This window comes from Microcaecilia unicolor, chromosome 2 (assembly GCF_901765095.1).
Source record: "Microcaecilia unicolor chromosome 2, aMicUni1.1, whole genome shotgun sequence".
In the NCBI taxonomy this organism is placed as follows: domain Eukaryota; kingdom Metazoa; phylum Chordata; class Amphibia; order Gymnophiona; family Siphonopidae; genus Microcaecilia; species Microcaecilia unicolor.
Window position 1 is genome coordinate 556,833,583 of NC_044032.1, and position 13,980 is coordinate 556,847,562.

At 44.3% G+C, this 13,980-nt stretch overlaps 1 protein-coding gene across 1 annotated transcript in view; it reads right to left on the reverse strand.

Annotated features, from left to right (window-relative positions):
* The window catches only part of CLOCK (clock circadian regulator), a 250,497-nt gene that overhangs the window by 44,407 nt on the left and 192,110 nt on the right, over positions 1-13,980 (reverse strand). The window contains 2 exon segments of the mRNA XM_030192205.1: positions 7,474-7,679; positions 10,881-11,084. Coding sequence (XP_030048065.1) covers positions 7,474-7,679; positions 10,881-11,084 — 410 coding nt within the window.

Genomic DNA, 13,980 nt, shown 5'->3' on the forward strand with positions numbered 1-13,980 from the left:
GGGCCAGGAGACGGCACCGAGGTGCCGGAACCCCGACGCGTCGGTACCTCCACAACCGACGGAGACCTCTCCTCTCGACGATGACGCTTTGGCGTCGCCTCCTCTCCGATATCCGGATGCACCGAGGGCGACCGGTGACGACGCTTCTTATCTTTCTTACGATGCCCGTCACCGGCGCCGGAAGGCATGGAGGAGGAGGAGGTCGATCCCCCTCGGTCTCGAGGTACCGGGTCAGACAGGGTTCGGTCCCGTGGCCCACGAGCTGAGGGAGTGACCGGGGCCGACTGCCCACGCGGCCTCTCACCCCCACTCTCACCGGAGGACCGGCGGGCCGACGGGACCTGTTCTCCTGGGGTCGCTGCCAGCGGTGCCGATGTCTCGGGCATCGATACCGGTACCGAAGGGCCGGGCGTCGATACCGATGCCTTCGAGGTCGACGTCGAGGGGCCGGCGCAAGTTCCAAAAAGACGGTCCCGCAGAACTTGCCTCGCAACCTGAGTCCGTTTCCGGAGACCGAGACACAGAGAACACGACTTGATATTGTGCTCCGGCCCGAGGCACTGGAGGCACCAAGCGTGGGTGTCGGTCTGCGAGATCGGCCGGCCGCAGCGACCACACTTTTTAAATCCACTCGGGACCTTCGAGGACATCGACGGAAAAATCGCGTCGGCGAAGTCAAAGTCGTCAATGGTGGCTGAAATCACACCACGAAAAGGAAAACGACCGTGCGGCCACTAGGCTGCAACGCAGCGTCCCCGCTGGAAGCGAGGGAAAAAAGGGAGCGCGTGCTCCACACGCGCAGGGTTTCTTTTTTTTTTTTTTCTTTTCAAAAAGAAACCGGACGGTAACTAAACCTAAATAAACAAAGAAAAAGCACGATCGGCGTAAACGCGATCGAAAATCCGGCGGCTGAATCAGAGAGAGCGGCGGGGCACGACTCTCTCCAGACGCGGAAAAAAAGGAACTGGCGGGAGCGGTCGCGCACGGGCAGGAAGACGGCCGCGCATGCGCGGTGGGCGTGCCCTGCGTGCCGACCGTCCCGCGAAGCTTTTTTCCGGTTGGTGGGGGCTGCCGCGGACGTCACCCAGTCGTGAGAACAAGCAGCCTGCTTGTCCTCGGAGAAAGAAAGTTACACAGTTTTCAATCTTGTAAATGGCTTCGGTGGATTGCCTGCCACAAAAGTCTGGATGCTACACAGGGGTGGTGTTTCTCAAGGCTATGCACTCACTGTTCTTATCTCGTTAGTCGACCGTATATTCTTTTTTGTCCTTTTCAAGTCTGCTCCCATATAACCTTTTTGCTGTTTTTTATTATTTAACCATCACATTCATTTTTGTTGATTTAGCATTCTTGTCCAGTTCGCCTTCCGTCCTGCCCCCACTCCGCCGCTCGAATCCAGCTCTCTCTATAGCTTACCCAGAAAAGCTTGCAGTTCTTCCACCTTTGTGAGGGTGAATGATTGATTTTGATGAGTGATTCGTACTTTGGCTGGGTACTGTAGTGCAAATTTAATTTTTTTCTCAAACAGCTGGGTGCAAAACGGCGTTAACAATCTCCATTGCTCCATAACTCGGAAGGAGAAGTCTTGAAACATCAGTATTAGCTTTCCATTGTATTCCACGTTTCTCTGCTTCTTGTATTGATCTAGTATTTTTGCTTTAACAGCATAGTTCATATAGCGTGCAATAACCACTCTTGGCTTTACAGCCTGCTCTCTGCGCTGCCCAATACGATGAATTCTTTCCACTTGTCCCTGGCCTAGGTCTGGTGCCAGCCCCAGTTGCCGGGGAATCTCCCGCTCTGCTAGATCTTTCAGCTCTGCTTCATTGAGTGATTCAGGGAAGCCCACGAACCGGATGTTATTTCGTCGTCCTCTATTTTCCTGGTCCTCCACCCTCTCAGTTAAAGTGCGAACTTGTGCCTCCAAGTCCCCGATGCGTCCAGTCGCTTCTACCATCTGGTCTTCTTGCGAGGATATTCTTTCCTCAGCCTGTTGTAGGCGGACCGCGTGGCTCGCTATACATTCTTTTATGTCGTCCATGCCCGCATTCAGCTTAGCAAGTTTATCGTCTAACAACTGGGACATGTTTTTTATGGATACTTGCACCAAATCCTCTGATACCGACGAGACGTTTGAGTTGCGGAGCTGTGCAGATGGCGATGCATTCAATGCCTGCGACGCCATTTTGCTTTTTGCCACGCTGCTCTTTTCTTTTCCAGATCGCAGCGCTTTTTCTGGCATCCCTGGCTCCTTCACCTGTTAGAGCTTCGCGATTTACTTCTCCACGCTTTCAACTGGTTTGCCGTGCTGTTTGATAGGGGGTAGGTGTTCAATCTGCGCTTTTAATTTGGGGTATGAAGCTGAGGGGAAGGGAGCCGAGCCAGCAGACGTCCGTTCAGCTCTCGTGCATCACGTGACCGACATACCTATTGATCAGACTGATGACCCTGATTTGTCAGAGTCACCAGCAAAGACCCTTCCAGATATGGATACCGATATAGGACAGATACATGCTGACCTGGAAGTTCTGAGGCAGAGGGCTGATCAACCAATCAGTGAGACTTGTAAAGATCGTATCGTATGGAATGGGGGCTTGTTGTACACAGAGACTGATCCTGTTGATCCTAATAGGCCCTGGACAGCAGGTAAACAGCTTATAGTGCCCAAGGCATACAGAGAACAACTCCTACACATTGCACATGACATTCCACTAGCAGGACATCAGGGGGTGACACACACACACATTAGATTGACAAAGAACTTCTATTGGATGGGAGTATCTCGAGCAGCAGCTATTATCGAACCTGTGATACATGCCAAAGAGTGGGTAAGACCCAAGATCACCCCCGAGCACCCCTGAAACCTTTACCCATTATCAGTGAGCCCTTTGAGAGAATAGTTGTGGATATAGTGGGGCCTCTAGCTGTCCCTTGCCGGACTGGGAAAAGATATATATTGACAGTGGTGGACTTTGCTACCAGATATCCTGAAGTAGCCTTATCCTCCATATTATCACAGAAAATTGCCACTGCCCTGCTAGAAATATTTTCCCAGGTAGGATATCCACGAGAAATACTCTCAAAGCAAGGGACACAGCTTATGTCTGAACTGATCCAGAATCTGTGGACACACTGTGGAGTGAAATCTGTACCTGAAACAACTAATGGGTTGGTGTAGAGATTTAATAGTACATTAAAGCACATGTTAAAGACTTTTGCAGAAACAGGAGACCATGACTGGAAGAAATACATGTCCTACCTACTGCTTGCATACAGAGAAGTGCCTCAGGAGTCTATAGGGTTCTCCCTATTTGAGTTGCTTTATGGCCAAAGGATGAGAGGGCCCCTTGACCCAAATATTGGGAGAGGAAAGTTGATACCTCTGACACCCCTGTAATTGAATATGTAGTTAATCTGTGGCTGAGATTAGAAGAACTTGTGGGCTTTGTAAGAGATAACTTGCAGGCAGCCCAGACTAAGCAAAAGACCTGGTATGATCGTAAGGCCCAAAATAGAGAGTTTTATGAGGGCCAGCAGGTACTTGTTTTAGTCTCAGTTCGTCAGAATAAAATTCAAGCAAATGGGGCGGGACCTTACAAGGTCATAAGGTGCCTGAATGATACAAACTATGCTGTATCTATGAACTCTCAAGACAGAAAGCAGTGTACTTTTCATGTAAATATGTTAAAGGCCTAAGCAAATCGCACAGCTATGGTGCTAGCTCTATGCAGTCTACCAGAAGAGTGTCAGGATAGTGAACCCATACCTGACCTCGTAGCAGAGACATTATCAGAGGGATCTAACAATGAAGAGAGACCATCTAAATGTACAGACTGTGAAACCACTTTCAGTCAAAAGGGGGAACTATGACAACAGGAAACATGTACAAAAGAGACACATTTTACATGCTCTGAGTATGAGAAAGATTACAGTATGAAAAAGGAGCTAATGCAGCACCTGAAAAATAGTAAAGAAACTGGATTATGTACAAGTATAGAATATGGGAAAAAGCTGTAACAATAAACATTACAGAAATCTGAAAAACACTGATGATAGAATATCTTCACATCCTGGTTATGACAGTAGCTTCAACCAGAAAGAAAGCTCCACAAGAAATGCAAAATTTCACCCAGGAGAGAGACCAATTTCATGTACAGAGTGTAAGAAAAGTTTCAGTTGCTGGAAATGATTGTCAAAGCAGGGAAGTCATTTACATGCACTGATTATAGGAAAAACTTTATTCATAAATCACAGCTAACAAAGCACCAGAGAATACACAGAGGAAACCATTCACATGTGCTGAATGTGGTAAAAGCTTCTGTCAGAAGATACGTCTCACTATTCACAAACTGAAGCATACAGGATTAAAACTGCTAGCATGTACTGAGTGTGGTATAAACTTCTGTTATAAGCACCGGAAAGGCAATGAACATGACAAAGCTGATGGACTCGCCAGAAAGGAGGAGCCAGAGCCTCCCTGACAATGGACTGTCAAGACCGATAAGCGGTCTGCGGAGGCCGCAGTTTGGGGTCTCTCTCTTAAGGGGGGAGGTGTGAAGAAACAGTGTGTTTTAAGCCTGTAAAATGTATTGGATATTTTCCTGGCTTAAATATGTCTGAAGTGTATTTCTCCTGTTTGGCCAGCAGATGGTGCATGTTGATGCTTAAAGCTGTTACAGAGGACTGAATTCTCTTTCTTTTATTTGACACACAGATAATAGGAACTGCCTGTAGTAATATAACCAGTTTTTATTTGAAACATGACTGTTCTGGGCCCTGATTGGCCTGGAGTTTGAAATTACCCAGCAGATGCTGGCTGTTGCTTCAGGAGAGAGAGAACTATTTTGCTGAAGCTCTGTGAACAGATATATGACCTAATCTCCCCATATTTCAGTTACCTGTTATTGTTTGCCAATTGCACTATTTTGTTCCACTGTTCAATATTTTTTAAGAGAATAAACATAATTGTTTGTTCGCCCTGTTTGTCTGGACTGATAAAGAATCCTGGTGGTTTGTGTGTCTGTGAATGATTTCTGGGAACTGTGGGACCACTGGGAGTATGGCTCCAGTAACCTAGAAATCACTGGGGATAATTGGAGAGCGAGAGACTTGCCCAGAAGTGGTTGTGACCCAGTTGGTGGGAGGAGGGTGCTAGTGTAGAGCATAACCAAAAAGATGTTCCACTCAATGTGGAAATTAAAAAGAGTAAGACCTTTCTTCCCAAGGACCGTCTTCCGTAATCTGGTACAATCATTAGTACTCAGTCTTCTAGACTACTGCAACTCACTCTACGCTGGCTGCAAAGAGCAAATACTTAAAAAACTCTAAACAGCCCAGAACACGGCAGCCAGATTCATATTCGGAAAATCAAGATACGAAAGCGCAAAACCCCTACGAGAGAAGTTACACTGGCTCCCACTCAAAGAATGCATCGCGTTCAAAGTATGTACCTTAGTTCACAAAATCATCCACGGCGATGCCCCAGCCTACATGTCAGACCTGATAGACCTACCACCCAGGAATGCTAAAAATTCATCTTGCACATTACTTAATTTTCATTTCCCCAACTGCAAAGGTCTAAAGTACAAATTAATGCACACATCAACCTTTTCCTATATGAGTACGCAATTCTGGAACGTGTTGCCACGCAACCTAAAAGTAATCCATGAACTGACCAACTTCCGTAAACTACTGAAGACCCATCTTTTGACAAGATATACCACAAAGATCAACACATGTAAAACGCCACACATATATCCAGAAATGTTAATAATGCCTTCTGTTATATTACTATCATGTATTCTATTACCATGTACCCAAAATCCTTCTGTAACACCAAATGTCTATTCTCTTCATATTTCCACTATCCACGATGTATTGTAAGCCACATTGAGCCTGCAAAGAGGTGGGAAAATGTGGGGTACAAATGCAATAAATAAATAATAAGCGGAAGGTGCTGGCAGACCTGAGCTGTGCATAGACCCTCTAAATGGCCACAGGGTAACCCCAGGCCGGTGGCTAGGCATTTCATGACACACACTGATAAGCAAATCCCACTTCAAGAACTGACTTATATGCAATTTTCTTACTACTCAGATAATTTATTTATTTATTGCATTTGTATCCCACATTATCCCACCTCTTTGCAGGCTCAATGTGGCTTACAATTCATCATGGATGCTGGAGGTAGAAGAGAATATACAATTGGTTTTACAGAGAGTTTTGGGTTACATGGTGGTGAAATACATGATAGTTTTAAAGCAAAAGACATTAAAGAACATTTCTGGATATATTAAAGATAGTGCAGTTACACATGTTGATCTTTGTGATATATTTTGTCAAAGAGATAAGATTTCAATAGTTTGCGGAAGTTGGTCAATTCATAGACCGTTTTCAGGTTGTGTGGCAACGCGTTCCAGAGCTGCGTGCTTGTATAGGAAAAGGTTGATGCATGCATTAATTTGTATTTCAAGCCTTTACACTTGGGAGGATGAAGATTGAGGAATGTGTGAGAAGATTTTTTTGTGTTTCTGGGTGGTAGTTCTATTAGGTCTGACATATATGCTGGGGCATCACCATGGATGATTTTATGAACTAGGGTACAAAGTTTGAACGTGATGCGTTCTTTGAGTGGGAGCCAGTGTAGTTTTTCACGTAGGGGTTTTGCGCTTTCGTATTTTGATTTGCCGAATATTAATCTGGCTGCCGTGTTCTGGGCTGTCTGGAGTTTTTTTAAGTATTTACTCTTTGCAACCGGCGTAGAGTGAGTTACAATAGTCCAGATGACTAAGTACCAGTGATTGTACCAGGTTGCAGAAGACACTCCTTGGAAAAAATGGTCTGACTCTTTTTAGTTTCCACATTGAATGAAACATCTTTTTAGTTATGTTTTTCGCATGATTCTCAAGTGTTAGGTGTCGGTCAATGGTGACTCCAAGAATTTTTAGGGTATCCAAAACTGGTAGACTTAGTTTAGGTGTGTTGATGGTGGTAAATTCATTCTTGTTGTATTGCGAGGTGAGTACTAGGCATTGGGTTTTTTCTGCGTTAAGTTTCAGTTGAAATGCATCTGCCCAGGAATTCATAATATGTAGGCTTTGGTTGATTTCATCGGAGATTTCTCTTAGATCTTGTTTGAATGGGATAAAAATCGTTACATCATCAGCGTATATATATGGGTTTAGATTCTGATTCGATAGTAGTTTTGCCAAGGGTGTCATCATTAGGTTGAATATGGTTGGTGAGAGGGGGGATCCCTGTGGAACTCCGCATTCAGGTGTCCATGTAGCTGATGTAGTCGAATTTGATGTCACTTGATATGATAATTGTAAATAATTTCTAGCCCCTAGAACAGCATTACATGGTGGAAGGCCAACAAGAGGTTGCATATAATATCCAGAAGAAGTATAATTGCTGAAAACAAAACTCACAAAAAAACAAAAACAACAAAAGAAAGTAACACTTCTGGTTTACCTGATTTGCCTGTCCTGGGTAAAAGTTGACACTGCAGCATTCTGGTTGCTGCTTGATGGTATACTAGAAGGGATCTGAACCACATTTCCTGTGGTAGGCTGGGAAATCACCATAGTGTTATACAAGGGGGCAGTAATTGTGCCTTGTGTCTGGTTAGGAAGAGAAGTCTGCTGATTGTGTCCACCCAGTACATTCTGCTGACTTTGCTAGTAAAGGAAGACATTTTATGTATCAGTTCAGTAGACAAACCGCAAATTATACAACACCTCTATGTACATTAACAGTTTAATGACTGACACTAATAGATTATTCAGGAATAAAAACGTCAAAATAAGTTGTAAGCTTCTTTTGATAACAGAATCTGCTTAAACACACATACACACCTCTTCCACTTGGTGGTACATGAAATAAGAACTATATAACTCCAGCAGGTAGCTCTGCATAAAGTGATTCTTACTCAGAAGATAGCATCAGATAAAGAATGAAAATGCTTATCTCACAAAAAGAGCAGAGGATGCAAAAAGCCATGCCAGCCCTGTAATACGTACAAGATTTCAAATTTAACTGGATTCCCCCAAAATACTGAACTTCTATTTCTTGATATTCCCTGACTCAGAACAAAGAATTTTCATGACTAATTAAACAACAAAAATACACCACAGAAGTGAACTAGAAGAGCAAAATATTCATAAACTGTTTTCTGAAGAATTAGGTTGTTTTTGAATCACTGGAAAATGTATTTAAAAAGAGCTTTCATAACAACCTATCAATTTAGGTACTGTGGAATCAATCTCAGATCCAAGCAACCCCTGTAACTAAAACAGGCAACTTTAAATTGCTTCTTGGAGATTCAGACACGGGGATGAGATTGTAGAATAAATTAATTTTGTAAGATTGACCAAATCAATGCTTCTCACATAACCCCAGGTTATGGCAATTCTTTCTGAATAAATGGTCAGAAAAAAAAAAAAAAAACAGAAAATGATTCAGTACTTTTAAATACAAGGGAAAATGGCTCCCTTGAAACAAAAGCAACTAAGAAAAATTCCAGATTAATAACTTTGAGACTGCTCAGAGGTACACTAGAGAAGACATGTGATGAACTTGGGGATAAAGCTGGGGGCTCTATTAGCCAGAAGGGGGAGGAAACAAAATCTACAAGAACTATAATTCATAAGCTTATAACTAAACAGAACACCTATTGTTTTTCCAGCTTCCTAATTTGGAACTCTAGATTTTCTTGTTTTTCTTGGTCTTTAAGCCTTAAATAAACTTATGATTTTTAGTACACATCACTGCTTTCAATTGTTTCCATCTAGGGACTGGGTCATAGTTTGAGACTAATGAATTTCTTGAAATTCCTTTACAGAGGCCCTGAGAGGATCAATAGATCTCTTCTTCCCAATCTCCAAGTTACATGCTTTCGTATGATTTAGATTTAGCTCATGCCTTTTCATCAAACTCAACCGTAAATGGAAACAGAGTGATGATCTTATAAAATTACGCCATGTCTAAAAATTATGCACTATGGAAGCTGGCATGTGCTTCTACAGTAGGTATGTACAGGGGCAGAGTCTGAATTTATGAATATTTTAGAAAATATGTTATGTGCTTTTACACATGCTCTTATGAAAGCATAATGTCCATGCCTTGCTTTGGATTTTTGCTAGCATTTTATACAGTTATATAGACACCAATGTGTCTTTACAAAAGAGAGGCTTAAATTGACACTTCCCTGATGATTCAGCCTAGGTGCCCAATTCTAAAACTGATCTGTAACAGTGTACCTATGCTATAAAGAAAAGTAGGCTCTTATTTTCCTTTATAGAAAGTAGGTTTCTCTGTTTCTTTACAGAATAGTTAACAGGTTAGATGCGCCTGTATAATTTAGGCACAAGACTTACACCAGTTACAAAGTAAGTGTAAATGCTTATGCCTAAGTGCCAGAGATACACACATAACTTATCGTATTCTATAAGTTATGAGCGTTTTAACAGTGAATCCTGCCAATGTGTACACCTAGCTGTAAAATATGCGCTATGTGAGATATACGCCTATTTAGAGAATAGTGCTTACCTGTAGGTGGAATTTTGGTATATTTACATGCGTATGTGCACAATGCTACCACTAGGGGTCAAGCTGCTATATCTATGTCACAAATAACACAAACCAGGACTAATAGCCACCAACTCAATAAAAGTGCTTATAACAGTTCACACCAGTATCATATAATGAAATATTTTTTGTATGTAGAGTACCCTCAGATATTTTCCACTATTACTGCAGTCAATAATGCTGCTACAGAGTGGCATAGCATTTCTTTCATCGGGTAACTCTGACAGAATTTTTTAGAGAGCAACACTCGCTCATTTTTTCATGCTTCCCAATCACCTTTGTGCTATAAAATCACTACTTGCTTAAAAATGTATACTTGGTGAAAACTGTGCACTTATCTTGCCTCGCTGAAAAGTTCATCAATCACCTTCCCCTGAAACCGCCCGACTCCACGGGTTTCAATCACTTTCCTCAGGGACAAGGATTAAGGCTGCATAATTCTTTTCTGTTAAAGCTGCATAATTCTTTTCTTCCTCCAGCAATCAACAAGACAAAGCAAGAATTATGCAGCTTTAACAGAAAAGAATTATGCAGCCTTAACCCTTGTCCCTGAGGAAAGTGATTGAAACCCTTTCCTTCGTGCATAGCCGTTCTGTAACGATTCGTTATGGAATTCGGTACGGAATGGCTCTAATGAGGACTTTTGTGCATCTTGCCCACAGTCTTTGTCAGGAGTATCTTTCAAATCAGCAAGCAATGTGTAGTGATATTCAGATTGTCATACCAGCATGTTTAATGGGGCACTGCAAAACCATGGGCTCCGCAGGAAAATACTACTGTGGTATTTTCCTGCGGAGCCTGTGGTCATGCACTGCCCATGTTGGGTCATTTTATCAGCATTTATTTTGGAGAATAAATTTGGTCATCCTGAACATTTTGGTTGGCTTCCTCCACTTTTATGGTTCGGACTTTTACAAGGCACCATCATGCACCCTAGCACTAGCACCTACAACTAGCTAAAATAAATAGTTTAGGTATAGGCAACTACTTTGCCTTGGATTTCTTTCACACCCGTAATCCACTGTCCCACATACGTCAGTTACATTCTAATTTCTGGATAACTGTCAGAATATCATCACTTAAAATTTTAAAGTAAAATGAATATGTGCTGGACATAAGTTCTATTTGCTATTCTTTGGGGTACTTGTGACCTGGATTGGCCACTGCTAGAAGTAGGACACTGGGTTAGATTGAGTATGGCTATTCTTATCTTTGTTTTAGAGGGTTTCTGAAGTAAAACAATGCATGTGAGTTAGTTGAAATTCTGGCAGCTTAGTGATAAGTTCTGTTACCTGGACTGTACTTTGCAGAGGTTGCTGTTGTATAATGTGCTGAGTGCTTATGTGTCCAGTGTTCCCTCCTCCTTGGAGCTGGTTAGCTTGAATGATTTGCCCCTGCATGCTTACTGGCATAAGCTGTTGAATGTTTGTAAGGTTTCCAGATGAAAACTGAACTGATCCAAAGTTTAATCCAGAGGATGACTGCTGTAAAAACATCTTTAAGAAGGCCAAAACATTAAATTATCAATAACAAAAAATGGCACATGTAGGACTATGACTGTATCAATGCAGCTGAAAATGTCCACAAAGTAGATCCTGCTACAGAAATCTGATATTCTGAAGCTAATAACAACTAATTTATAGGATATGCACAAAAGATATTCATAAGAGCTGCATGAATACATTTGGTTCAAACAGTATAAATAGCATATTTTAGCTTGTACCACCCCTCCAATATTAAAATAAACATTTGGTTCTTGACGAACTGGAACTGGATTTCTGTATTCATATGCCCTTGTAGCGAACATGGCTAAAACAAATGTTTCCATGTGCTCAGGTGTTCTATTTAGAAGGACCACACAACACCCTCCTTCTCAAGAAACTCTAGTTTTTACTGAATGCTAGACACAAAATTTGCTTTAAAAATGGTTCATTTTTCACAAATTTAAAATATTAATGTTTAAACCAAGGCTGGTCCTACCACTGAGCAACTTCTTTATCTGCACATGACCGCACTTTTCAGACGAATGACTTATGTAAATGAGGCTCAACAATAAGTCTCTGCACCGTGGAGTAGCCCACCCAGGGGCAGTGCACCCATACTGCAGCTGGTGAGGACCCTCCCAGCTGAAGAGCTGTTTGAAGGCATCCTGAACTTTCTCCTCCACTGCTCGGCAGTCAGCAGCAGCTTAAGTGAACTGTCCAACACCAGCACTCGTGAAATTCTCTGTTTTCACACATGCCAGATATCTGGTCAGGCAGCTCAAGAAAGCTGCCGCTGACTGCTGAACTGTGGGGGAGAAAGTTTAGAATGCCTTTGAGTAGCTCTTTAGCTGGCGGGGCTTTGAGATCCCCTTGGGCTCAGGCAGTGGCATACCAAGGGGGGGGGGGGCGGTCCGCCCCGGGTGTCAGTGGGTGGGGGGGTGCTCCGTTGCAGACTGCAGTCAGCCCTCGTCTCCTCTCCATCCTGTGCCTTTAAAAAAAATCTGAAAAGCGGCATGGCAGGCAGTGCTTCGCGTCTGCCCTGCCTGCTTGTAAAAGAAAGCACCAGCAAACCTCCTCGTCGACGTCATGACGTCGCGTCTTCCCTCACTGGGTCTCGCCCTCAGCGAGGGCGGGACCCAGTGAGGGAAGACCCGACGCAACATTGCGACGTCGACGAGATTTGCCACTTTCTTTTACAAGCAGGCAGGGCAGACACGAAGCTGCCTGCCATGCCGCTTTTCAGATTTTTTTTAAAAGCCCCGGATGGAGGCAGGAGACGAGGGCTGTCGTCGAAGGTGGTAGGTGGGTCGAGTTGGGGGGGCTTAGATGGGCGAGGAGGACTGGGGAGGGTGATTTCAGATGGGAGAAGGGGACTGGAGAGGGGGGCCTCAGATGGGAGAAGGGGACTGGGGTGGGGAGGGGGGTCTCAGATGGGAAAAGAGGTGAGAAGGGGACTGGGGTGGGGAGAGGGATCTCAGATGGGAGAAGGGGGTGGGGGTCTCAGATGGGAGAAGAGGGGAGAAGGGGACTGGGCTGGGGAGAAGGGGGTGGGGGTCTCAGATGGGAGAAGGGGACATGGGGAGGGGGTCTCGATGGGAGAAGGGAACTGGGGTGGGGAGGGGGTCTCAGATGGGAGAAGAGCGGAGAAGGGGACTGGGGTGGGGAGGGGGATCTCAGATGGGAGAAGGGGACGTGGGGAGGGGGTCTCGATGGGAGAAGGGAACTGGGGTGGGGAGGGGGTCTCAGATGGGAGAAGAGGGGAGAAGGGGACTGGGTGGGGAGGGGGATCTCAGATGGGAGAAGAGGGGAGAAGGGGACGGGTGGGGAGAAGGGGGTGGGGAAGGGGCCATGCGAGAAAATGGGAGCCATGCCTGGGGCTGGTGGAAAAATGGGTCTGGGGCTGAAAAGGGGTCCCTAATGTAAGGCATGTGGATGAAGGGGGCTGGAACTTGGGGCTGAAAAGCAGGGTAGGTGGGATAAGGGGGCTAGTACTGGAACAGGGGCTGAAAAGGGGCAGGGGCTGAAGCTGGGGGGGACTGGGGGGCTGAAAAGGGGACAGGGAGAAGTGGCTGGGGCTGAAGCTCGGGACTGGTGAGAGAAAAGGGCTGGGGCTGAAACTGCGGACTGGTGGGATAATGGGGCTGAAAAGGGGGAGCAAGTTGGAGATGTGGGCTGGGGCTAGAATTAGGGGCAGGTGGGATAAGAGGGCTGGAACTGGGGGCTGAAAAAAGGGGCAGAGAGGGGAGGGCAGACCCTTAATGGATGGGGGGGGTGAGGGAGGGCAGACCTTGGATGCTTGGATGGATGGGGGTGAGAGGGAGGGCAGACAGTGAATGGAAGGGGCAGGGAAAGAGGGCAGACATTGGATGGAGGGGACAGCAGAGAGGGCAGACACTGGATGGCAGAGAAAGAACGAAGGCAGATGCTGGATGGAAGGAAGACAGTGAAAAGAAGATGAGGAAAGCAGAAACCAGAGACAACAAACTGTAAATAAAATATATATTTTTGTTTTTTTTGCTTTAGGATAAAGTAGTATTGTAGCTGTGTTAATAAATGTTTATAATAGAACATGTAAATAAGGTAATCTTTTTATTGGACTAATTTTAATACATTTTGACTAACTTTCGGAGAACAAAACCCCCCTCCTCAGGTCAGGTTAGGACACTGTAACACACTATAATGTATTGACCTGAGGAAGAAGGTTTTGGCCTCTGACAGCTAAATGTATTAGTCCAATAAAATGGTATTTTATTTTCTATATTTGTTTTATTTCTATTTGTTAATTTGTAAAGTGGTGATTGGTATTTGTTAGTTTTTTTTTCAAATTTGCATCTGCTGTCTTTATATTTTGCACAGTACTAGGGGACATTTTCTGTTTCTGTGGTGTTGCATTGTATGCAGAGTCTGG